Consider the following 25,907-nt stretch of genomic DNA (forward strand, 5'->3'; position numbering starts at 1 on the left):
GTTGAAACAAAATGATTAATAGTTTCAATTTCCTTGTTACAATGAGGATCCAAAATCCCCCCTTTCAACAGCCCAACTTTAAAGGTCACCTTACCATTAATAGCTTGCCAAAAGACCAGACCAGATTACCAGACTGCTTCCCAATATTTGGGGAGTGAGCAGAAAGACGGTAATAAGAACCACAGAAAGACTTGGCAGAGTAACTACCGCTGGAGCAACACTTCCAAATAAATTCGTCAAGATCAAAGAAATGAGGGCAAAAGGACAGAAACTCTTCCTATTGCAATTCCCAGAGACTCCTATGAAGACAAATATTCCAGGACCATTCTTATTAATGGCAAAAGCAGTAATGTACGAAAAATGAGTAGAAACTAAAAAGTATTACACCTTCATTCCATTCTTCAGACCAGACTTTAATGTTGGATCTACAACCAAGAGAAAAACCAATATTTGCAGAAACAAGAGACTGAAACAGATTAGAAATATGAGACCAAATCAAAGATAATTTGTTTGAACAACGATGAGGTAGTAAGGAGGTGGGTTGAATTCATTTTTTTCCAGAAATAACTTTGTGCCATTGCCAAATCCATTTTTTAAGGGGTGACCTGTTTTTGAGTTTGAGATCAATGATAACAAGACCCCCAAAATCCTTGCCAATACATAACAGCATCCCACTTGATCACTTGAAGTTTATTCTTTTCAGTGCAACATGACCAAAGAAAGTTCCATTTGTATTTTATCAATTTCATTCTTTTAACTAGCAGGAATCTGAAGCAGAGACATATAGTATAGAGGAAGACTTTCAACGACAGATTTTATGAGGGTGAGCCTGCCACCAATTGAAAAATACAAATTCTTACCATGAAGCTAACCTGTTTCTGCACTTGTCAATGACAGATTGCCAAGTAGCTAAAGAGTTGGGTTTAGCTAGCTCCAAGAGGAAGACCAAGGTACTTGAAAAGGAGTTACTATGCCCGACACTTTGACAGATGCAGCAACATCTCAATATTTACTTCCATCCATAATTATCGGAGTCGGACTGAATTTTAAATTAATAAAGGTTTTAGATAATTGGATTAATAGTTCAATTGGATTTAATCAAAAATATTATAAAAAAATAAATATTTTAAAAATTTATAATTCAAACTTTTAACTTAAGTTATAGTTTAATAATTTAATCATAAACCTATAAATTTTAAAGTATATCATAAATTACAAATTTAAAATACAAAATTCATAGAACAATTAATTACTAATTAGAAACGAAATTATTTAACATTTTATTAAAGTCATATTTTATATTTTAATAGTTATAAATATTATTTATATTTTAATAAATAATAACTAATAAATTATTATTTATATTTATTAAAATATAAATATTATTTATTAATATATAATAATTAACCTGTATGTAATAAAAAGGAAATATCTATATATAAAATTAATAAAAAGGAAATATTTATATTTACATAAAAATTAGTACAAAGGAAATTGAAATCATTTTTATATTTTTTATATGAATGTAGATTTTTTTTTATTAATTTTACATATATGCATTTTTTATTAATTATTTTCAATCATAGTCAAATAATTAATCATTTTTATTAATTTTATATATTATAATATTTTTAATTTTTTTAATTATGGTATTAATTAATAAAAATTTTTATTAGATCATTTTTTTTAAAATGTTTATTTTTAGATATGTATAATTTTTTTGCAATATCATTATCCACATATCTTAAAATATGCCAACATATCATTAATATAAGAATATAAAAACTTTGATAGTAAAAAATAATAGTTAAACAGCTTATTTAGATGAAATAGTAATATAAAGGCTTAATTAGATTATTTTGAATATTTGAAAGGTTTTTTTTATGTTTTGTCTAAATTTATTAGTTGATAAAAAATCATTTAATTTATTGATTGATTTAAAGCAATTTAATTATAAAATTATTTAATTAATCAATTTCAAAACTAATTCAGTTGATCTAATCAGTGGTTCAATTCTATTTTATTAACTATACTTTCATCAAACAATTTGTAAACAAATCTTAAGATCATGATATGAAAACCCTTCAAAATTCTCTTGAAAATATCAAATTTATAGAGCAAGATTGTATCCTTTACGAATTGAAGATGAGATATATTTTCCAAAACAAGTGGACTGTACATACCAACCCATTTTCGTTAAATTATTTTTTTCATTTTCTTCTTTATTTTCTTGTTATAAAATGGAGTGTAACTATTATAAAAAAATAAAATAAAATAAAGTAAAGTGCTTTTTTAAAAGAATTTAAATATTTATTTTTTATCAAACAGTTTAAGTTCCTTTTAGATTTTTTATTCAAAAGATAATTATAATATCTGATATTCAAGTCTTTGTTTACATTTCTCATCTCTTTTTTTTTTTTCTCTATTTAAGAGGAGTCAATTTCACTAATGTTTCAATCATAATTTATATTTGATTTTATCATAACATATAATTTTATGTATATTATATTTTATATAAATTACAAAAATTTTATTAAGTAAAATAACATATGATAAATTGATTAGGGTGTATAAAATACCTTCCCACCAAGATTTATACACCTCTAATTTAGAACATGATCACAACATCTAATAGTACACAACAAATTTTAACAACAAAAACTTCTGATGAGCTTGATTATTGGAGGTGTATATCTAATTTCTACAATGCCACACGCAACTGAACCAACAAGGTAGATGTTGAAGCAGAGGGGTCCGGAAATGTAGAAAGGAAGCGGAAGCTCCCCATATTTTCTTCACTCCATACTACAGATTTTATTTAACCAACACAAAATGACACCTTAATTCATATGAATTCAGCAGCAAGAAGGTTATGTGTGCGGGGGAGGCACAGAATAACCGTGGTTCCAAGGAATATCATTATTAATGAGCTCCCTTGCAGCTTTCTCATCTGTAAGATCAGCAACAATGATTAATAAAATGTCAATTAATTCTATATATATATATATATATATAACCTAATTTTAGTTTACAACTCCTTATATATTTCTTTTTACGTAAGAGATCGAAAGGTTTTAAAAAATTTAGAAAAATGTTAGAGTTCGAATTTCAACCTTGTTAAAAATTATTTTGTGAAAAAATGGGAGAATTGTTTGAGTTAAATCTCAAATTTTACAATTTTATATACTTATAGATTAATTTTTGAAATTTTTTTTTAAAAATAAAAGGCTAAAATAATCAAAACTCTATTTTGGATCCAGAGGTGAAAAAAAAATCGAATTGAATTATATTTTTTAATTTTTATATATATTATAAATTTTTAATTTTATATCAAAATTTATTTAAATATATTAAAATAATAAAAAAATTAAAAATTAATAAATCAAACTAATAAAATCCAATTCGATTCAATTTAATTTTAAATTAAATTTTAAATTTTTATAATATTATATAATATTTAAAAAATCAAATCAAATTTGATTCAAATCAAATTTTACCAACTTAACTTAGTACATGCAATCAAACACCTGCCATTAACAAAACTATAGGCCTAAAATGAACTAATGAAAAAGCTAGGCCAGTATGCTTACGAGTCTTGGCAGTCCTTACAACGTTCCTTGACGCCGTTGCAGAGCCTAGAAGGAGAATACTAAGAATCAAGAGAACCTGGAAGAGTAATAAAATCTTCTTCGGAGCCATTTTCTTGGTAGAGGAATGAATGATTAACCGCAATATATGTAGGCGCAAACATCCACCCCATCCCGAGCAAGCTTTTCTCTCATTTTCCTACCAAATTTAATGAGGGGGCCTGCACAAGAAGACTTGGAAAGCTAATTAAACTAGACGACAATTCACAAGTCCAAAATATAATTAGGTGACTTGCAAATTGCAATGCCTCTTCTGATGGGTTAGAATAATGAAAATCAACTTGCTTTCTAGTTTATCTGTATTTACCTATTAAAAAATATTTTTAATTATTTCATTTTTTTTAAAAAAATTTATATATTTTTATTATATCTAAATAAATCATTATCTTCTATTTGTATCCAAATGTACCTATGTAAATGGTTTTAACCACTCAAAAAAAAAAAAGCCATTATTTCAAGGAAAATTAGTTTATGTTAAAAATTTATTTAGGTATAAATTAAAAATTAAATACTTATTTTGGTGCAAATTAAAGATTAATAAAAGTACATAAATAATAAAGTTCAAAATTTTTTTATTATTTTAAATTAATTTTTTATATTTGACATCTACTATTCAATAATATTTGAAATTAGCGTAGAATTTAAAAAAAAATACCGATATAATATCAATTCTATATAAAATAATTATTTTATATATAAGTAGGATCATAAATTTTGTCATCATTTACCTTTTAATTTAATGGCTAATTGGCAAAATGGGATTAACACCTTACTATGATCAAATTATAACATTAATTTTCTAATATATACATAATGCATAGTTACAATACTCAAATCATTGTAAGTTATAACCAAATTTCATGGGGTTGTCAATAAATATTTTCTAACCTTGAAAAGAATTCTTCATCACAAATCAACCTCTTTGAAATGTAAAAGTAAAGTTATTTCTATCATTTTCCTTCTCTTTTCCCTCTCTACCCTTTAATTTTTCCACAACGTTTCTTTTAAATGGAACATTGCGGTTGTGGTATTTCACTGAGTCACATCCAACCTTATAGATAAACACTTGCCCACTATTATTATACTTTCCAGCCTTCCAACAAAATGCAACAAAAGAAAATACGCCCACCAACTTGGAATTTTTCCTTCTTTTTTTTTTTTTTTTTCTCTTCCCTTTCAATTTAGTAAAGCAATTTGGTGAGGCTTAATTTATGTTTTATGTGCAAATTAGATTTTTTTTTATAAAATCGAAGATGCCGCTGTCAGTCACGTTATCACTGGATTTATTGTTTACCAATATCATCTAGCAGTGGCTAGCTAACTGGAGAAGTCAGTGAGAGGCTGGGAGCCATGTGCCATTATCTTCAATTGCTAAATTTTTCTCCCTCGTTAACAAAAATCAGAAATCAAGACCGCTAAAACTCACTGCAGATGGAGACGGTCGAACAATTTGAACTTTTGGCACGTTGCCATTAATATTTTATATTAATAAATTTAATATTTACATTTAATTTTAATCCGATCTAATATCGAAATAATATTTTTTATCCAACTCATATATTTATAAATTACATTCAAAATTAATTTAATATAATATTTAAAAAATATTATTTTTTAATATAAATTATATTTTAATTACAAATATAATATTTGTACTAAATTAATATTTTAAATTAAAATATTAAATAATAATTTTATTAATATAATATATAAAATTAAATAAATAATAAAATATATTTTTTATATATACTTAGATTATAATCGTATCAATAAAATGTCATTCAAAACTCAACTCCAACCCAAACTCAACCCACCTTCGATCCAACTTTCAACCTAAAAAAAAAAAAAATCTAATTTTATTGGATCCAAACAATCAAAACCTACCAAATGCAAATTATTTTGCTATTCTTAAATAAGACTAAACCGATGAAAGCTTGATGCAAGCCACCCTTAACAGTTTGCACCCACTCCAAGACAATGGCTCAGTTGAGAATCACACTCGAATATGATCAGTTTCGCACTAGCAATTTACCATACAATAATATATCAATCAAACGTGAATTGAGAAGCATGTGGTCTACAAAGCTACAAATTGCACTAGATACAAAGTACTGCATCTTAAATATAAGAAACTATCCTGGTCAAGGATTTCTAGCCCCTCACCTGCACACTAACTCCATAATTTACACAACTAAGGCATAGCATACGAACACTACGGAACAGGGTTTCTAGTTCATAGAATTTTCGTTGTTAGCTTCAGTTGTCGTAATTGGTTGAAGAGTTAACTGGAATGTGCTCACCACTACCATCTGGAAAGTGGTTTCACTTGTTCTATTTGTGGATGGACATATTGGCAATCACCTGCTAGGCTTAGACGCGACAGTCCTCTGGACCGTGGAAACACCATCCACGAATTTTGTCCGGAAAAGAACATTAGCATTGTTAAACATGCCCTCTTTCAGTGAAACAACAATAAACTGCAAGATGCAAACACAAACACAAAATTCAAGATGAGATCATAGCAAATTAGGCCACAATAGATGATAATTGGTGCGAGATTTATATATTTTGAACTTCTCTATAACTCAATGCAAACTAAGCACATAATATACATCCACAAAATCATGCATTGCAGAGCTGTATTGCAACTCTCTACTGACTTATGAAGTTTATGTATCCAATGGTCCCTAATGAAAACCTCTAAGCATCTTTCATCAGGCACCCATGTTGATATAGTTTGATAAATAAATTAAAATCTAATTACTATCGGCTACTAGATTTATTATGCAGGTTTCTGCAGTCAAGGCTACACTACATCAGGGAAACATAGTAACTCTCAGCCAATGCCTTGAACAATGATTGCCTTTCAGAGAGAAAGTTAATTATCAATGAAACATACTGTTAAAACATAAATATATCCCATGTTTTAATGGAACTTTTTCAGAGTTAATACCAAATAAAACCAACTGTTGATATATTTGAAGGCACCAGATGTGTTGACATGCTGTGTTAATTCCTTGGCTAAGCAACCATAACGTTTTCATTGCGGTTTTAAATGTGGTAGTTATTCCAATATTATCTGCAATATTCCTGAGACCATTCCTTGAAAATATTGATATTCTTTTGGTGCAACGTATGATTCCACAAACTGGAATTTTCAGGGAGGGATGGGGAAATAACAAAGAATCATCAAACCTGAGAGTGTGGAAAGTGAGCTTTAATCATTCTCCCTATATTCTGAGTGTGGCTTAGGTCGAGAGCTGCATCAACCTGTTGCAATCATCTCATAAGAAGTTAATTACTTTGACTGTCACTTCATGAAAATAATTTACTCAAAACAATAAAAGTACAACATGAAAAAGTAAAACCACAAGTATAATTTCGAAGAAAACTCAGGCCTGGAAGAATACCATGATTGTGCATGCAAGTTTGCATATTTGCAAGTGTCTTTAGATTTATAAACATTCAATAATTAAGATCCTTTGATCAAACATAAAATATTTAGAAATTACTTTGAAATCCAGATTTTTGTCTAAACAATCTTTCAATATCAGGCCACGATTGCCTATTCTCTTGCTTCACGCTATTACCATGCTATTTGTAAGTATCTAAAGTATAGCATAATGACCAAAAACCTTCTACAGATTTATAGAGGGTTAATTATGTAGATGCCACTTCGAAATCTCAGCAAGATCAATTAAAAGTAGGAACAGAAAAATTATAACTTTTAAACTATATATATAAGAAGCAATCAAATTCAAGTACGTCAATGGATTCACTTTCATCAAACAATGAACCTTTCTGGCCTGAAAAGAAAATCAAACAAGGAAATCTACTGATTTGGGATGCAGGCAGATGGTTGTATGGGCAGTTGAGCCAATTGGGAAGAAAGAAACAAGCATACCTCATCAAGTATATAAAGAGGAGCAGGCTTAAACAGCAGCAGAGCCAAGATTAGAGAAAGTGCAAGTAGAGACCTTTGACCTCCACTTAGTTCAGACAGGGACTGTTTCCATACACCTCCAAATGCAACACGGACCTCAAGACCATCTAAGAAGCTGCAACCTTCTGGTGGTTCTAGCTTTGCCATGGTTCCCGGCAACAGGGTAGAAAAGATGGACCCAAAGTCACTGAAGAAAAGTGCATGACGAAGACCCAGCAAAATCAACTTTAGAAACCTCAAAACCAAAAATACGATTGTAGAGATGGAACTAACATCTAAAAAATGAGATTGAAATACCAAGTAAAATGCAGAAAAACCAAAGAACATAACGTAAAGCAATGCTTACTTGTTAACTTTGACCCAAGTGACCTTCAGTGTTTCTTTTTTCTTCTCATCTAGCTCTTCAATTGTCTTCTTAATTTTAGACTTGTCATTCTAGGCAGAGAAACTACAGGATAAGGAAGAGTCAAACGCAAAAAAAAATGTTAAGACAGATTGAGAGTAGCCAACCTCCACAGTGTTTTTCTTGGACATCAAATCATTATACTCATCTTCTGCTTTCTCGAACATTGCCATCACTTTCTTATTCACCCTTTTTTCAAGGCTTCAGGAGAAGAGGAGCCCAAAAAAGAAAATCAAATCAAACCAAGTGAGCAATCACCTCTCATGTTAATCGATGATAAGCATGACAATGTTCTTGACCATATGAATGTGAAATATTTGCGAAAAGAATTTATTTAACTCTGCATACCTTGATTGTTCAGCTTGAAGCTTGTCAAGTTCTTCCCTTGCTTTACGAGGATTACGGGATGTAAAATCATAATCTGTCCCACCTCTGCCAAAAAGTTGCCTTTCAGTAGCAATCCAGGCATGCTTCTCAATCAGTTTGTCTACTTTTGTGGAGCAATCTTTCTGCTCCATCTCCATTTGCTTGACCTAAAAAGACAAAATTAAAAGTTATATTTCACTGCCTCAAGTTATAGGATGTCCTACACAGCTGAATAAATAAAATTACCTCATTTTCCAACTTTTTCCTCTCAAGCTTTATGTCACTAAGCTTATTCTGAAGTTTTTGCTGCTCCTTAAGAATGGTGCTAATTTGGGAATCACACTTCTTCATCTTTAAACGAAAAGAATCTAACTCAGATTGCAATTTGTCACGATTTATTTTTAGGGAATCAACCTGCGCCACGGAGCATGAGGAAATGAATCTTATACCGTAGAATTAAACAAGACAGGAAATCCGCCTTTACCTTGGCCACTTGTTCATCTACTTCGAAATTGAGATTGGTAATTTGTGTTCTCAAAGTAGCCAATTGGCTCTCTAAAGATGATTGTTCTTGTATGACTGCTTCCCTTTCCATAACAAGTCTCTCTCTTTCATTTTCATGGCCCTAAAATTATGCAATTGCAAGTCCCAAGAAATGAATGAGCCAAATAAATTTTTTCTACCTCTCGATACAAAAGTAAACCAAAAAATTGAAGCCTTACAGAGGAAAAACATTTATCAATCACAAAAAGTACACTAAGGTGTACTTTGGGCCTTCAAAATCCACACACAACCAAAAAAAAGGGGGGGGGGGGGGAGATTTCGGGTACTAGAAATAAATGATCACTGGAAATTGAGAAAAGAAAGTTGGTAGTGTCAATAACTGTAACCACATTAACTAGAATCCAAAAATATCTACAAACACAATTCACCATACCTCTTTCTATCTCAGATACGAAGCTAAAATATAGCAACATTGCATAATAAGTTCAAATAACTTTACTCTTTGTTTCCTCAAAATCGTTAAAGGCATTACCAAAAACAATATCAGAATTTACCTTGAGATCCTTTAAAGCTGACTTCATTTGACCTTTTGTATCCTTAATCTTTCTCTCCAAGTCCTTAAGTCTGCCCTCTCTATTATTATCATGATCCTTAATTGATTTCTCAAGTTCCGAAACTTTACTAACATGCTTTTCATACAAAATCTGCTTTTCTTTAACAGCTGATTTTGCTAGTTCAAGTTCTTGCTCAATGCTCTTTACCATTTCTGCAAGCTAGTTGCATCCAAAAATAAGAAAAATGGGAAATCAAACAGAATATTTTAGTGCCAAAAGAGGCAGCATGATAACTTAAATGAGCTAAATTGATTGGTTAAATACAAAATCAAAAAGTAAGTGCAAAACCTTATGATGCTCATTTTTCTCTGCCCTGTTCTGAAACAAGGAAAGGTCATGCATTTTAAGTTCTAACTGTGCTTTAAGGTCCATGAAGTTTTTCTGAAGAGGCAGAAGGTCCGCAATCTACAAGACCAGAAGAGTGAAGACAAATAAAAAATGGAAAACAGTGGAAAATTGATTTATTGCATGCGCCTGGCTTTTCACAAAATAATGCAAAAACAAAAATTATTGCTCACATAATAGAATTATTATGTATGCAAACACAAAAATGAAATATTTTCTTATTAAAATTAAAATCAGATTTAACTGAGATAGCAGTGACTATATCCATACATCAAGAACAATTTAGATAACTCATGCTTGAATCTGACGGACACATAATGCACCATTAATGTACCAGAAACAAAAAATATTTCATTCAATAAACAAATTTTCTCATTTAGCCCTCACAATCATATTTGGGAAAGAGAAGAGGATGCTAAATGATTACCTTGGCTTCAATTTCACATAACCTTTTCTGATGCACTGCAAGTTTTGATTCAGCCTCTGCCAAATCATGAAGTTGCCTTAGCAGATCACCACCACCCCTGTGGAAAAAGATAGCAATTTTCAAACATCTCTAAAAAAAAAAAAAAAAGCTACTCGAGAACCATTTGTTTGAGAAAGATACAAGTTATAAGGAGAAAAATAATCACTCTGTTAAATTTGTTTAAGAGACCAAGAGCAAAAAAAAATTGCTTCCCACCAACCCCATCCCAAAGCTAAATAAAACCTAATGTTCGAAGAAGAAGAAGGAAGGATAAAACAAATACAATCTATGAGAATGAACATCTGTGGAATGCCAATAGCATAGTGATTTACCAGCGGCTTCCACCGGTCAAACAACCACTAGATTGAAATATATCACCTAGAATCTGTGAGAATAAACAACTGTGGAATGCTAATAGCATAGTGGTTTACCTGCGGCTTCCACCAGTCAAAAGACCACTAGGTTGAAATATATCACCTTCAAGGGTGACACTAGGAGTGCGAATTTCCCGATTAAAAGCAACCTATAAAACATTTGTCAAGTTGAAAAGAAAGTAAACCATACATGAATTTATGGTACATGCAGTTTGCAGGTGGCAGAAGATAAAGGCAAATTTTTGGCATGAGCTGCAGCCAAAAGAAGAAAAAGAAGAGAACAGTGAAGTGTTTCACATTTGTCAAAGAACGCACAGATGAATGCATTCAGATGGACATACCTCCTTTGCAGCATCAGTAGTTTTACAAACAAAAGTAGCACCAAATACATATTCCATAGCCCTCTGCAATCATTCAAAACTTTTAGAAAAAGACAGCAGCAAATAAATAAAAATTACCAATATTTGAATTCTGACTGCCTCAAGAGGTTCAAAGGTATATAGCTGAACTCATATCTAACTTCTATGACTATAATCTCCCCAAACAGATAGCAAATAGGCATACACCTGACATCGCCAACAGGCATCATGCTGCATGAGGTTTAAGATAATAGAATAGCCTAATAAAAGCATACCTCTAATTCCTCATCATAACCAACCAATGAAATTGCTAGCTTTGCATTCTCCTTGCCAAACTATAAGTATAATGATGAAATCAAAACTCAGAAAAGGACAGGGATTCAACAAAATAAACAACAATAATAATAGATTTAAAAAAAAAAAAAGAATAAAAGCAAATGCAACAACTAACCAATCTGATAGCAGCCTGCTGAGCCCTTGGGGGAACAGTATTAGGTTGGATTTTGTTTAAAGGTATAATTGTTACTCTTCTTCGTAGATCACTATTTTGAAGTAGTTGCTTTCCAGTATTTTCACTGTCAACAACCACATTAAATAGCTTTCCACCTGCAGTAACCTGCAAATTGATTTAAAGCGTTACCATATAAATATGACGGTGGGCTACAAATAACATCCTTTAGATCTTGCCAACCTCTAAGGCTGTCATTGTCGAGCTATCCTTCACTTTTATTAGTTTTGCAACCACTCCTTTCACCTTTGACCTATCAAAGTTTTTCACAGGATCACGATAAGTGAACTGAACATTTGCTAACTGTGCTGAAAGATCCCGTACTCCATCTTTCAACTTTTGGATTAGTTCCAACTCGGATGCACGACCCTAGAAAAGTTTGTCTGTTAAAAATGATTTAGCAAAAGAAAATTCGTAGAGTCCACATTGGACAAGAAACATAGAAGGGAGAGAACTGGAACCTTTTGCAATGCTTCCATCTGGCCTTCTTTGTACGGGAGAGATTCCAATTCGATTTTAACTTTTTCCACACCTTTTTTCCTAGAATTAAGCTCATTCTCCACATCAACTGCTTCTTCACGCTTTGACATTAATTGACGTGTTTTCTCTCCCAGCTCCTTTTTGCAATGGCTAATTTTTGTTTTCAGCTGTTTCAATTCTGTTTCAGCAGCCCCAACAGCAACCTTTGCATCACCTAGTTGATCCTCTAGGCATTTCTCCTCATTGCCACTGCTCTTGCCAGCTAGGACAGCCTGCCACGTTAATCACTGAAACTTCCTCAAAACACTTGGTTTACAAATGAATGCAAGAAATATAATGTTTACGATTAACAGAATGAAATATGCCAGTGTTTACCTGGTATTCCTTTTCTTGCTCTTCCAAACTCTTAGAAAGATCCTCAGCTCTCTTCTTCAGCTCGGTTGCTCCTTCTTCAGACTTTTGCACTGCAATCGCCTTCTCTTCTATAGACTGCCTCAAATCTTCAATATTATGAATAATCTGGAATACCAAATGTGAAATCTAAATCTTCTACATGACAATAGGAAGAGCAAAAGACTAGAAAGCAGAGGAGGATAAATATGAAAAAAACCAAAGAGAAGATAAGCATATTCTGTGTAGCATATAAATAAAATGCTTGAGCTGATGCTAAAGAAATAGCAGAGCTTGAGGCAATAAACCAATAACCTTCTCAGCATTCTCTTTCTCGCCCTTGAGAGTATCCTCTTTACTATTCAGCACAGACACTTCCTGCACAAGATTTTTAGATAGTGAATCTACTTCATCTGACAAAGTCTTGACTTCCCCACCCATAGTAGCTTCTTTTTCAGCAGTCAACTTCGATATGTTTGTCTCCATATCCTGAATTTCCACCTTTGTCTTTTCTGCATCATTGTCAATTTCGGTAATCTTTGCCTTCACTCTTTCTACTTCACCAACAGCACTATCTCTAATCCTCTCTGCTTGAACATACTCGTAAGCAACACAAAACCTTTTAAGTTTATCCAGCTCAGCATTCCCATTAGCCCATTGCATATACTGTGTTCGTTCTTTTCTTAACTTATCCAAAGCAGGCAGTATTTCCTGATCAAGAAGCTTATTAATCTCGTCAACCTTACTCTGTTTCTTCTCAAGTGTTTTCAATGCAAACTCTTTCTTTGTTTCGTACATTCTTGTCCCGGCAGCCTCTTCAAGCATAGATAAAATCTCGGGTGGTTTCATGTTTAAAACCTTGGTAATCCGACCTTGCATTATGAGGAAATGAGGATTGTTAACATTAAGTTGAACCGAATGGAAAAGGTTCTGTACTTGACTCGGCTGTGCGAGTTTTCCATTGATCAAATATTTGTTCCTTCCACCAACCACAATCTGCAGAGGTTTCAAATACATTTTCAATTTAAAAAGATAGTGTTCCAAGAAAGAACATAAATTAAAATTAAACAAAACATGACATTTTGCAACAATAATTCAAATTGAAACAAAATCATAACTGAAATAAAGAAAAAAGACAATTATTTATCACATACTTGTCGAGTTACAGTGATCTCTGAGTGGTCCTCGTAACCGAGTGGACTCCGGGATCTATCAGAATTATCGAAGATAATGGACACTGTGGCCTTGGTAATTCCAGCTTGGCCTTGCTTGTAAACGAGCTCTTGGAGGTTGGCAGCGCGAACTTGTTGCAAATTGGTGATTCCTAAAACAAAGCAAATCGAGTCCAGAATGTTCGATTTGCCCGACCCGTTTAAACCCGTTATGGCATTGAAGAAGGGATCGAAACCAGGGACCACCGTCCTCGTGGCATAGGATTTAAACCCTTCCAAACATATCTCCTTGATGTACATCGCGCTTTAATAGCAGAACTCAGAGAAGAAAAATCTTAGAATTTGAAAGAACCAACGGTACAATTAGCTTTACCTTAATTGCCGAATAGAGAAAACCCTAGAAATGGAGAGAAATCGCACGGAATTGTGGAAAAAAAGTAACTTTAGAGAGTGCAATTAGCTTTACCTTGGCTTCCAAATAGAGTTTCGTTTGGAGCTATTGAGGCGTTGGGTGAGAGATTAGAAGCTAGCAATTTAGAGGAAAAGCGAGTGAGTGAATTAAAAGGAGGGTTTGGTGAGTTTGGAGTCACCGGACTCAGATAACAGGAAACGGTGTCGGAGGTCGAAACCGTGGATCCCAAAAATGTAAGAATTTTGGAGGTTTTTCTGTTTTTTGGAAGTCTGAAAATCAGAGCGTTTTGAGAGACGCTACTGGCGGTGATGATGAAAAAGGAAAAACCCAAGAGCGGGAAATGGATGTTCGAATTATTTTTGAAATCTTGGGGGCTAGGAACTCATAGGTCCTTCTGGTCAATGCTTTGGGCCCAAAACATGTCCCATCCTAAGGCCTAAGCATTGGGCCTAGTTATTAGTTTGTGTTTACAATTTACAGTCCAACAGTAAGGCGTAAGCGTTGGGCAGTTGAGTCTAATGGCGATGCCGCGATGGAGGAGTCGTGGGTCGTATTAAATGCTGGCACAAATCTGATAGTAAATTTGGTTCTTTATGTATTTTTATTATATAAAATATTAATTATTTATATATTTATATTTTATTTTATATAAAAATTATATATCATAATTTTTATTAATATAAAAATATAAAATATTTATTTATTTAATTTTATTAAATTTATTTATAATTTTTATTAAAATTTTAAATTATATTATTTTTATATATCGTGTTCATATTATTTTTATATTTTATTATATCATATTTAAAATTAACAAATCTTACTCGGTAGATTCCATCCCACCACACATTTACAGGACCTTTCTTGACAAATTTCAAAATGAGGTCCATTACGTCCGTACAACCAGCAAAATAAAGGTGTCGGCATTACTAATTCAAAAACACGTTGAAAAAAAAAAAAGAACAATGTGAATCTGTTAATCTGTCAACATAATACTAAATTAATTAGTTAGTAGCAATCGGAAGTCCTGTTAGTCTCCCTACTACTAAATCTTAAAACGAATTACACGTGCTAACGTAGAAACAACAAAACAAATTTAGTACAGGAGCAAAACAGTTAAACACCAGTTCCCTCTGAATTCCCTCTTCCTGACGCTTGACCGGCGAACACAACATTGTCATAGAGAAGTCCAGCAACTCCAGCACCAATCAGGGGTCCAACCCAGTAAACTGCTTGGTTCTTTAAGCGACCAGCAATGACAGCAGACCCAAAGGCCAATGCAGGGTTCATTGACCCTCCTGAGAATGGCCCTGCGGCTAGGACCATTGCTCCTGCCATCAATCCAATAACCAAGGGTCCAATGGTCCCCAGTGGACCGGTTCTAGGATCACCAGCAGCATAAACAGTGTACACCAAAGCGAATACAAGCACACCTTCCAACATGGATGCTCCGAATCCAGTCATTTCATTTGCAATTGTATAAGTTGGGACATGCTGCAAAAATTACAGGCAACATTACATAAAATTTTCTTTCTCTCATAGTCAGAAGTATCTGACCTGCCAAAAACCTTTAGCACTAACCTTTGAATTTGATTTATTTATCTGTACCAAATATCATAAAAAACTTCCCTATATATATTCATTCCCTTTCTCTCCCACCAAACATAGTGTTAAATAAATTAAACAAAATTGTACATTTGTATTGCAGTTTTCTTACTGCAAATGGGTAATGAAAAACAGAACAAGAGAATAACCTGTGCTCGTAAATGAAGTTATGATCATGATAAAAATGCATAAATGTTAGTAGTAACTAGAAACACTTTCTTTAACCTTCATAAATTGAAGTATATCTGCAACAGATGAAACAAAGTCGTTTCTTACCTGCGAAACAGTAGTGACCTTCAAGAAAAGGCAAGCCATGACAGAGGCCAACATTTGAGAAACCCAGTAAAACAATGCCGTTGTGACACTAATATGGCCTCCAACTGCCAAGCCAAAGGTGACGGCAGGGTTCACATGCCCACCAGAGACATTTGCTGCAATGTAAACAGACGAGGACAGCGCAAAGGTATTTGCAATGGCAACTAACACCAGGCTAGACGGATCTGTTGCCGAGTCTGACATCAATTTCCCTGGTAAAAAACAAGTTGGCAATCATGTTTTATAACGTTTTGGAAAAACCCCAGAAAAGTAAAAGAAACAATTAAAAGCACCAACGTGAAGCCATGGCAGAACCAACAACGGCAAACACATAGAAGAATGTGGAAATGAACTCAGCAAGATATGCTCTGAGGGAATTGGGAGTAACAGATTGGTGGAAACGGGCAGTGAACGATGCAGGAGCCATTTTTGTGGTGGAAAAGATAGTTTATGAGTAGAAATTAGACTTTTGGATTGGTTTGCTTTTGAATCTTTACAAAGAAGAGAACAAGAAAGGCAAGGGAAGTTTATAACAAGCAAAAAAGGTCGCAACTTTTCGTGGTGCTTGAAGTTCAAAAATTAACCGCCCACTAGCCACGTGGAGGCGCTGGGTTGCGATTTTCTGGGTATATGGCGGTTTATACCGTTACGTCGAATCTAATTTGATGTACGTCTGAAAAACATCCGTGGAAATAACCCGTTGTACATTTGATGTCCATAACGACAGTTTTTTAGTAATACGGGTTGGGTTACCTGTTAGGTTTGTGGGCTTTTGTCTTGGTTTAGGCCCGGTTCGGTCCAAGATATTATTATAAAAGTAAATAACTATTTTTTTAATTATAATTTTAAAATATTTTTATTTTAATGATAATATAATTTAAATAAGTGTATCTAGGTTAAATTTAAATGAGTACATTTCACCCATAATATTTTTTTTTATAATACTATAATTGTCCAATGTTATAAAAAAATTAGTATATAAAATTTATATAATTATAATCGTGATTAATTAGTTATAATACAATAATTATAGGTGACTTAAACAGCCTAACTAAATTTTAAAAGTATTTTTATTAAAAATGAAACAATTAAAAATTTAATCTTTAAAGTAAGAGATAGAATCATCGAATCAAAATGCTTGAAATGCTGTAGTAAAATGCTGAATAAGACAAAATTCTTGAGGAGTTGGGGAAGCCACATAAAGTAAAACATCCTTTTTTTTTTTTTCTTTTTACAATGAAATCAAAGATCAAACTGGAAGAAAATTTGAATTTTCTTTCTCTACCGAAAACATTAGGCATTACTGATTTTTAATCTAAGCGATGTATGAGGTTTAACAACCGGATGTACCTCCGTCTTGAAGAGAAGAAAACAGAGCTTGTCAACTGAGAAATACAAGAATCCTCCACTCGCGTGCGTTACAAACGACCCAAAACTCTTCCCCACAATGCAATGCCATGCCGGTCCATACAATGTATCGAATTCCTGTGTCATATTTTTTCAAACCTCCATGGTAAACAGAAAAAACAAAAGCTTTAAGAACCAAAGAGGCAACGTTTTGGGTACCTTCTTAAGGCACATAGCGAGCTGCGTAGGATTAGGTCGTATGTTTTTATCTGGGTTGGCGTCAATTAGAGCTCTGGCTCGCCGGATAGCTCGCTCTTGCATTGCCGATGGCATGTCAGCAGATCTCAGCTGAACTTTCAAATCGATAGCTATTGCTGCTAGTTTCAGCTCATCTGCAGGAGGAGCTGGAGCTCTTGCAACCGGAGGCAGAGATGAAGCACGCTGGAGTCTGCATTGCGAAAAATTTTTGGCTCTTTCCTCTCTATTTCTTCTTCCATTATATGAACGTTGTCTCTCCATTCACTGAACTAAAATTTGAGGGAAAAAGCACACAAACAAAAAGAAATTGCTTTTTCTGTAATAAGAGAGTGGGAAGTTGGTAGCAGAAAAGGCTTTGAACTTTGAGCTAACTTTGACTGGCACTGTTTACCTTTGCTTCATTTGACTTAAAAAGAGACAATTTTTTAATTTTTATTTGAATTTTGAAGCAAAATTATTGGAAAACCAGAGAATAATAGAAAGATTGAAATGGTGGGGAAAAGATACGCGCAGACTACGGATATAGTAATAATAATAATAATAGGGAGTAGGCCCGTAGGTATCATAAGTTTCAGGCTTTTGGTACTTTGAGAAGAAAGACAGACCATTATTGGAACAATTATTTTTTCTTGGTGCCCTTTTGCACGAAGAATGGCGGATCATACAAAGGCTGCATCTCCAGGTTGGCGCTACTTTCAGAGCCAGAGAGTGATGTTGAATCCTGGTTTTCACTTGCAAAGCTCATCTCTTGAACAGGTGGAGGGTTGACAATAGCCATTGGCATGACGAAGTTATCTGATATACGTCCCTTCATCTATATATGCACCTGGCATAAGGCACACCAGTGCATGCAGCAGTGCACCATGCACGGAAACGGGTCCGGCTGTCGTTCGTTGGTCTTGACTAGGGGTCGAGACGGGAGGGCTTGGTTGGGGGGCGGAGGACGGTAGCGGCTTCTGAGTTTTGGAGGTTGGGGGTAGGGTTTGAGGGAGAAATAAAGAAGAAATAAGAAGAAAAAAAAGTCTGCGGCTGCCACATGATTAAAAAATGACGTGTCAGCAGTTTGACGTGGATTAAAAAAATCACATTAGTAATTTAATGTAGATTATGTAACATGTTAGATTTTAGATTTATATTTTACAATCCGAAAAAAAAAACAAAACTAATTTTTGAATAAATAATAAATTCTCATTCTTGCAAACATTAGCTAATTCATCTCTTAGGAAGCTCAAACAATCTGATCATAATTTCATCATTTGTGTTTGATGTATAAGTAACTATCACATTATAGTTTCATTTTTATATTAAAGAAGGTTTCAATTCAAGTTTTCATCGTTGATTTACTTATATTTTTACTAATAAAGGAAACATACGAGTTTGGAGGGAAGTAAATGATGGATAAAGTCTTGTTCACCCCTTTGAAGATATTCACTAGGCAATTTGAGAGAAAATTTTCTCTAAATCCCTATGTTGGTTGGCAAATATCACTGAAGATATCATTCATACTTAGCCCTTTTGTTCTTATTCCTTGCTTCATTAATTTCACGTGAAACTATGCAGGAAATACAGCAAGGAAATTGGAGCAAAGAAAAAGGAATAGCTAAAAACTCTTGTTCTCTCCTATCCTAGTATAGAACAAAACAAACATATTTGCAAAATCGATACCTCAGCGTGAAATCCTCACTATTTTGGAGATAGTTACTGCAAGATTTGGAAAGAGTGTCCATCGAATATTGAATAAGACTTTGTTCATCAATTTTCCTTATAAATATTCTTTTATGAGGGCCAATTTCTGTACCAACCAGCCCATGCAGAGACCAGGCCACTGATTCCAAGAGTCACAGCATGGTTGCAGAATGGGTTGGGTTCGATATCTGCAATTGCAATAATTAAATCAGCAATATTTGCTGCCACTGCCATCAACCTCATCACCCTATCAGCTATTATCTTCCGTATCTTCTCTTTTGCATCTTTTGAATCTTCTTCTGTTAAAGCAATGAGCTTCTTCTCTGCCTCTAGCCCCTCTTTCATGATAATGAAATCTGAAACAATGAAGAAAATATAACCAAAAGACTCACCAAATGCGGATATGAAGCTCATCCTCCTTGCCAACTTCGCATCTAAAGTCCCAATTCTTGATAGCCATAGAAAGTGGTCAAAAAAGAAATAGACCATCTCTCCTGCATTAGCAAGAACAGCTAGGAACTTGAAAGTTGGACTGGAACCAGGGTTTCTTCTCAAAGCATTGAAACCAGTAAGGAACCTGCCAGTTCTAAAGGCTTTTCTGCTAAGACCCGAGGCAACCTCCCATTGCTTGAACCTCTTTGCAATTTCTGGGTGAGTGGTTTCCACTTGCCAGTGAACAAGCTTGGTGATATATTGGAAAGTCTTGACAAGCTTGTCAATGCCATCTCTCTTTGCTAGAAAGATGACCAGCTTGTCTACTCTGTCATTCATTGTTGAAGTAAGGTTAAAGATTTGGTTGTTGTTGATTATGAACTTACGGGAGAGCTCATTTGATTTCTTGACATGTTTTGGATATCCATTAAAAATTAAAGGAGAGCCACAGAAATCTGGTTTTGGGGATAATTCTGTGAGGGAGTGCTTTGTGGTTTAGCTCCTTACAGCCAGTAGTTTTTTCTGTCTTATTATATATTTTCCAACATGAGTTTTCAAGGGAAGCCTTCATCATCAGCAATTGGACTGCCATGTGGACAAATTTCTTCTTCATATATGACCACTTCTTATCTATCAGTACTTTATCATTAATGATAATATGTGCATACTTACATACATACATACATATATATATATATATGTAGATAAGCTATTTGTATTACCCAAAGAAAGCTGTCAAATACTGCTACAATGTACAATAAACTGCCAGCAGCGATCAGACTATACCAACATTAGATTGTTTAGGCCCCAAGCAGTAAATAAATCTCTATTTACAAGATCATTAGAAATGCTTTGCAAACCTTGAAGACGCAGTCTGACAGCATATCCTTAATGTAACATAGAATCAGTGAGTTCGGAGCTGAAGCTTGCTGATAATTAAAATCTCCTGTTCCAATCCCTCCAACCTGATAGATGAAAACACTCCAAGCAATGCACAAAATGATTGAAATCAAGGCAGCACAACTCAGCATTCCAATCCAACTTCCCTTGTCAGTATTTTACAAAAGCAGGACATGTTTCCAAATGTGATTAGAATAATCACTCACAAATGAAAAACAAATGATCCCTGGTCTGATCTAACTCATGTTGGCAGAGCATCCCCTTCAATAGAAATTTCCCAAGAAATCAAACTGTCTTTAGTTGGGAGCTAATTAATTGAGAAGAGCCATCCAAACAATTAATGCATGTTTGGGAACATGAAATGGTTTCATATGCTTACTCCTTATTTCATTCCAAACATAGGCAGTAGAGTAGCTTCCATCCAAGGCTTGTGTATCCTCAAGCTTCTCTGGTCTGTTTTTCAACAATCATGGACACAGGCATATGTGCATAATGGGAGAAGTTTTGTGGCAGATATTCCTATTCTTCAAGGGTGTAGCTGCAGTTGGAGAATTTTGCTTAAGCATGTCATCAATAGGGAAAAAAATTAACATGGTTTGACCTATATATTGAGCATAACCTAATTTAAGCAAGACATTCATAAAAAAATAAAAAAATAAATAAATTATGAGAAGAAATGACTGATATATAATTACATAAGAAAAGAAGAAAATCTCCTTCACAGTTCAAAGTATGCTCAACTTTTATACGCACAAAAAACTATTTTTATAAATAATAAAATGAAGACACAATGCTTATATAATTTAGTTTCCGATTTAATGGGTTATATTACATGAAACTATAAAAAGGCTTTTATAATTTTATAAAAGTTAAAAAAACATTTTAACTTTTGCCAATTTCCCATCTCATTTATCAAGCTCTTATTCACTTTATCTATGTCCATCCCAATGTCGTTTTATGGAAGAGGTGACGCCGTTTTACTCTCCCTCTTCATTTTTCCCAACTATAAACACCAAACCGCGGATAGCAGTCCTCACAGTTGCCTTAAAAATTAAAAACAACTGCACCTCTCCTTCCTTCCTCAAGAACCCTAAACCTCTTTCCCATTGATTTATTTCAACTAATTTTCGATTTTTATTTTTTATTAAAAAATTAGGATTTCAATTTACGGAAAGATCCTCAAAATTCTTTAATCTCTCTCGCTATTTCAAATCTAAGCCATGGATGCACAACGAGCTCTGCTTGACGAACTCATGGGAACAGGTATTTGGAAATACCTTATTTATTTATCGTTGAGACTAGTTTAATTTTGATTTTTTTTTTGACGATTTTTGAAAATTTATAGCTCGTAATTTGACGGAGGAACAGAAAAAGGGATACAGGGAAATTCGTTGGGATGATAAAGAGGTTTGTGCATTCTATATGGTTCGCTTTTGTCCTCACGACCTCTTTGTCAACACTCGTAGTGATCTCGGTGCGTTTTCAAATTTTCTATTTATTTTTCGCTGTCTGTTTGGTTGCTGAGAAAATTAAGCGAAAGAAAATTTTTTAGGTTTGAGAAAATTGATTGCTGAAGTCGATTTAAGTTTATTTTATTTCTCATAGTAGCTGAGATGGTTAGGTTTTTCTAGTTTTTTTGGTTATGAACATTAATTCTCTTTAGCTACATTATTTCTCAGCACAAACTAAAACATCAAGATGCTTCTAGAGAATGTGGAAGTTTAATAACTGTTTTTTGTGCATCAGGACCATGCCCTAGAGTTCATGATCAAAAGTTGAAAGACAGGTGTGATTGAATAGGCATTCTTTTTGGAGTTTTATGCTATGGGATTTTCTTTTTGTACCATTGCATCACATTGAGCTGTTCAAATGCCTTTGCTTATATTCTGTTGGTTTTTTTAACCTTGATTAGCCATTGTGGTTAATAGTAAACTTTTAATCAAAATGATCTTTTTTCACAAGAATATTATTGATTTTGTATTTACCTTATTAAGTTAGCTGCTTCATATGTCCGTGTAGGATGGAACTTAAATATGCATTACAAGAGGTATGCTAAGGTGTCGCTGGTTTTTCTTTTTGAGGTAACTGATCTAAACATTTTGATCAGATCCTTGCAAGGGGTAGGGAGAGATAATTGAACCCTGATCAACATAGAATGTTTACTAGGGAGCTAAATTTATTGACTCTTGCCCGATGCATGTGGCATCTGGGACATTTTATGTCATGTCCTTTCTAGACCTATGACATTTCTTACAAAGAAATGCTTAAGAAATCAACTTTATTGTACAAGGGGGAACGGGAAAAAAATACTATATGATCTATGTAATTTGGAGTGGTAATAGCCATGAAAAATTCTAATTGTATAAGTTGATATAATAGTAGTTGAGTGTTTTTCATACCATTGATGCTTAGTCCTTGACACCTTGTTATTGGATTTTCCTCGTACTAGTATCCCCTCTCAAAGACATTCCCATCATGATAGGCACCATCGGAGATAATTGGGGCTTGTTTACTTGCAATAAAATTTTCTGTCTGTTTTTTTATCTTTATGAACATAAGGATATTGGCGATATCCTGGATCTAACTATGTAACTTTATGTCTCTTCCTGTTTTATTAATGGTATCGTTCCTGGATAATGTAACTGCATGGTTGATGCACATAGAAGAGTAACTTCTCCTTTTTGTCGACTCTGGTATCTTTTCCTGTTTGACCTGTCTCAAACGTTGTCCATTTTGAAACATTTGTTGGGTATATTTGACCTTCTGAGTTAATTGTCCTTACCTTATCTGATATGTTAAAAGCTGAGATGGTATTATTGTAAGAATGAAGCTAATACTAGGCAAACACATTGGTTAAAATTGCCATAAAGTTTTGATGTTTCCATAGGGGATAATCTTTGGGGAGACAAGAAACCCTATGGTAATCTGGGGTAATCTCAGTTCAGTTGAGAAGAAATTATGGTAATTCATTTTTCTGTAATTATATTTTAGATGCAATATAGCTTTTAAAACTCGTAACAACTGCCTCACACTTATAAGCTATAACTTACCATGTTTAGAGAAATAATGTTCCTCGTTGTGGTAAATTCACGGAAGGAATTTTTAAATTAGTGCTTATGGCTATGAGTTGCCAAAAGATTAGATTGAATAATATGGATGGTAATTGGTAAATCATTTTAATTAATTAGTCTGCAGTTCTTTGTAATAAATTGGTGAGATGATCCTTTCTTTCATAGGTTTTGAAGACAATAGCTTTTCTTTAATTTTAATTATGTGCTACGTTTAATACTTGTAGTTTGCTAAGATTATAGGCATTCGAACAATGAGCAAAGTGGGTAAAATATAACTTTAAGGTTTTCAGATATTGTCTGTCTGTTTTGTCTTCAATAGGTTTTGTGGTTGATTTTTCTTACTTCTATTGTCATGAAGGTGTAAACACTTGTGACTCTAAAAGGCCCCGTGGTTTAGGTTATATTCTTTCTGTTGCTTTGGCATCCAATACCGCTGCATTTGTTTATCCCATTTGCTTTCTTGCTACTTATTATTTTCCCATGTAAATTGCAGACTGTATCTTGCCTCGTTTACAAAAATAGCTTACCTGAGTTATTTTGCAACCTCTGATTTGTCGATTGAGTTGTCAGAACCTTTTATGCTTTTCCTGGTCAACATATATTTTTCATGATTGTGCTGTGGGATTCATATTTTAAGCTGCTGTTTGAAATTTGTGACTTTAGTTTTGAGAAGTCCCCAAGACACGATGCTTATGTGCCCAAATTTGAAGCTGAACTGGCTCAGTTTTGTGAGAAATTGGTGGGTGCCATTGCCCTTTCTTTTTAGCCGAATATCCCTTTTAATTTCTTGTGACAACAATTGTAATTTTCATGTGTTACATAACATGCCTATTCTGCTTTAGGTGATGGACCTTGACAGAAGGGTTAGGCGTGGACAAGAACGCCTTGCCCAAGAGGTGGAAACAGCACCACTTACTCCACTATCTGCTGAAAAGTCTGAACAGCTATTTGTCTTGGAGGAAAAAATAAAAAACCTGCTGGAACAAGTTGAGACCCTTGGTGAAGCTGGAAAGGTGGATGAAGCTGAGGCGCTTATGAGAAAGGTGGTATTAAGAGTTTCCATTCTCTATTAGTAATTGATCCAAAAAATTTTGTGAGATATTGGTCATTCAATGTTGCCTCATCCTGGACAGACAGCATCTGACCACCTTGGAAATTAGGTTTCTGTTGATTGCCTCTTCAATTATTATTGTTTAATTCATTTCGTTCCTGATTTGTAAATTTGTCTCAATGGGCAGTTCAGATTTTGACGTTTGACCGTCTGTGACATTTGTTTATAGGTGGAGACGCTCAGTGCTGAGAAGACAGCTTTGACTCAACAACCTCAAAATGATAAATTATTGATGCTTGTGCAGGAGAAAAAAATGGCTTTATGTGAGGTTTGTGGATCTTTTCTAGCAGCTAATGATGCTGCTGAGAGGACACAATCCCATGTTACAGGAAAGCAACATATTGGTTATGGCATGGTTCGGGATTTCTTCTCTGAGTTCAAGGTAAGTGTTTCTGCCTAGAATGAATTGTGGGCTCTTCAGTTCATTTAACCTTTTGCTGTGAATGAAGAACCTGAATGAACTTTTCAGGAAGCTAAGGCGAAAGCAAAGGAAGAGGAAATATTAGCAAGAGAGGAAGAAGTCGAAGAACAGAGAAAGCAGAGGGAGAAGGAATATGAGAATAGGAGGAGGAGAAGTGGTTCAGGTGATAGGGACAAATATCGTGATCGAGACAAGGGTAGGGACAGATATTGGGAACGTGATTTGGATCGTGAAAGGTCTCGAGAGTGGAATGGGAGAGGTAGTAGGGATGGAGAGAGGGATTGGAGGTACAAGAATGGCGGAGATGGGGGAAGGGATAGGCACCAGAACCGCAGAAGATCCCGTTCCCCTGGTAGACATAGTCACAGGAGATCCTCAAGAAGTCCAGTTCACCGATATTAGTGCATTCTATACATAAATGTTTTGGCTTTGAAAGCAAATGAGGTAGACCTCTAATTTATTTATTTATTTTTTTCAAGTTTATAAACGTGTGCTTTTGGAGTAATGCTAAATTTTGTCATCATGGGTGAAACTTTTTTCTTGGTATCTCACAGCTTTGTAGCAACTCCCTTTCATCAAAATTACTAGAAAAGAAAAGGGTTGAGGTAGGTATAACAATATTATTGTAACTTCTTTTATCTTGTTTTGACTAAATTTATATTATGCATCTGTGGACGTTGTTTTGAATCTCTATAGTCAAAGCTGCTGAGAAAGACGATGTCTTTCCAATTTTGAGGTAACAGATTAAATTGCATTTATATATATGTATATATTTTTA

The 25,907-nt window shown here is 33.9% G+C and overlaps 5 protein-coding genes across 11 annotated transcripts; 1 reads left to right on the plus strand and 4 right to left on the minus strand.

Moving 5' to 3' along the window:
• Positions 1-5,637: 5,637 nt before the first annotated feature.
• On the minus strand, positions 5,638-14,293 carry LOC111285789 (structural maintenance of chromosomes protein 2-1-like). The gene is made up of 21 exons (XM_022875402.2): positions 14,038-14,293; positions 13,554-13,905; positions 12,715-13,395; positions 12,385-12,528; positions 11,991-12,281; positions 11,713-11,898; positions 11,473-11,637; positions 11,297-11,356; positions 11,004-11,066; positions 10,720-10,811; positions 10,250-10,346; positions 9,766-9,882; positions 9,418-9,636; positions 8,844-8,984; positions 8,606-8,773; positions 8,342-8,526; positions 8,101-8,194; positions 7,937-8,025; positions 7,552-7,777; positions 6,843-6,917; positions 5,638-6,124 (listed from the first exon to the last, which is right to left on the minus strand). The coding sequence occupies exons 2-21, from the start codon at positions 13,869-13,871 to the stop codon at positions 6,005-6,007; spliced, it is 3,531 nt and encodes a 1,176-aa protein (XP_022731137.2). The 5' UTR covers positions 13,872-13,905; positions 14,038-14,293; the 3' UTR covers positions 5,638-6,004.
• A 654-nt stretch (positions 14,294-14,947) lies between these two features.
• On the minus strand, positions 14,948-16,110 carry TIP5;1 (tonoplast intrinsic protein 5;1). Its single transcript, XM_022881446.2, has 2 exons — positions 15,865-16,110; positions 14,948-15,477 (listed from the first exon to the last, which is right to left on the minus strand). Exons 1-2 carry the CDS (start codon positions 16,105-16,107, stop codon positions 15,100-15,102), a joined length of 621 nt encoding a protein of 206 aa, XP_022737181.2. The 5' UTR covers positions 16,108-16,110; the 3' UTR covers positions 14,948-15,099.
• A 936-nt stretch (positions 16,111-17,046) lies between these two features.
• On the minus strand, positions 17,047-17,893 carry LOC149514165 (uncharacterized). The gene is made up of 2 exons (XM_089746765.1): positions 17,470-17,893; positions 17,047-17,388 (listed from the first exon to the last, which is right to left on the minus strand). Exons 1-2 carry the CDS (start codon positions 17,767-17,769, stop codon positions 17,197-17,199), a joined length of 492 nt encoding a protein of 163 aa, XP_089602891.1. The 5' UTR covers positions 17,770-17,893; the 3' UTR covers positions 17,047-17,196.
• Positions 17,894-18,034: 141 nt separating this feature from the next.
• Positions 18,035-20,099, minus strand: LOC111290050 (peroxisomal membrane protein 11B-like). Its single transcript, XM_089746764.1, has 2 exons — positions 19,174-20,099; positions 18,035-18,537 (listed from the first exon to the last, which is right to left on the minus strand). Exon 1 carries the CDS (start codon positions 19,963-19,965, stop codon positions 19,285-19,287), a length of 681 nt encoding a protein of 226 aa, XP_089602890.1. The 5' UTR covers positions 19,966-20,099; the 3' UTR covers positions 18,035-18,537; positions 19,174-19,284.
• Positions 20,100-21,561: 1,462 nt separating this feature from the next.
• Positions 21,562-25,869, plus strand: LOC111285806 (uncharacterized). Of its 7 annotated transcripts, XM_022875427.2 has the most exons (8): positions 21,562-21,789; positions 21,872-22,000; positions 22,273-22,312; positions 24,261-24,336; positions 24,440-24,640; positions 24,878-25,090; positions 25,178-25,573; positions 25,684-25,869. In XM_022875427.2, the coding sequence occupies exons 1-7, from the start codon at positions 21,747-21,749 to the stop codon at positions 25,529-25,531; spliced, it is 1,056 nt and encodes a 351-aa protein (XP_022731162.2). In that variant the 5' UTR covers positions 21,562-21,746; the 3' UTR covers positions 25,532-25,573; positions 25,684-25,869. The 7 variants fall into 7 exon arrangements, with proteins under 7 accessions (XP_022731162.2, XP_089602885.1, XP_089602884.1 ...); XM_089746759.1 differs by having other exon boundaries at positions 24,091-24,336; positions 25,178-25,869; XM_089746758.1 differs by having other exon boundaries at positions 25,178-25,869.
• The last annotated feature ends 38 nt before the right edge of the window (positions 25,870-25,907 follow it).

This window comes from Durio zibethinus, chromosome 17 (genome assembly GCF_047325235.1).
Source record: "Durio zibethinus cultivar Kanyao isolate XHJ-2024 chromosome 17, ASM4732523v1, whole genome shotgun sequence".
In the NCBI taxonomy this organism is placed as follows: Eukaryota; Viridiplantae; Streptophyta; class Magnoliopsida; order Malvales; family Malvaceae; genus Durio; species Durio zibethinus.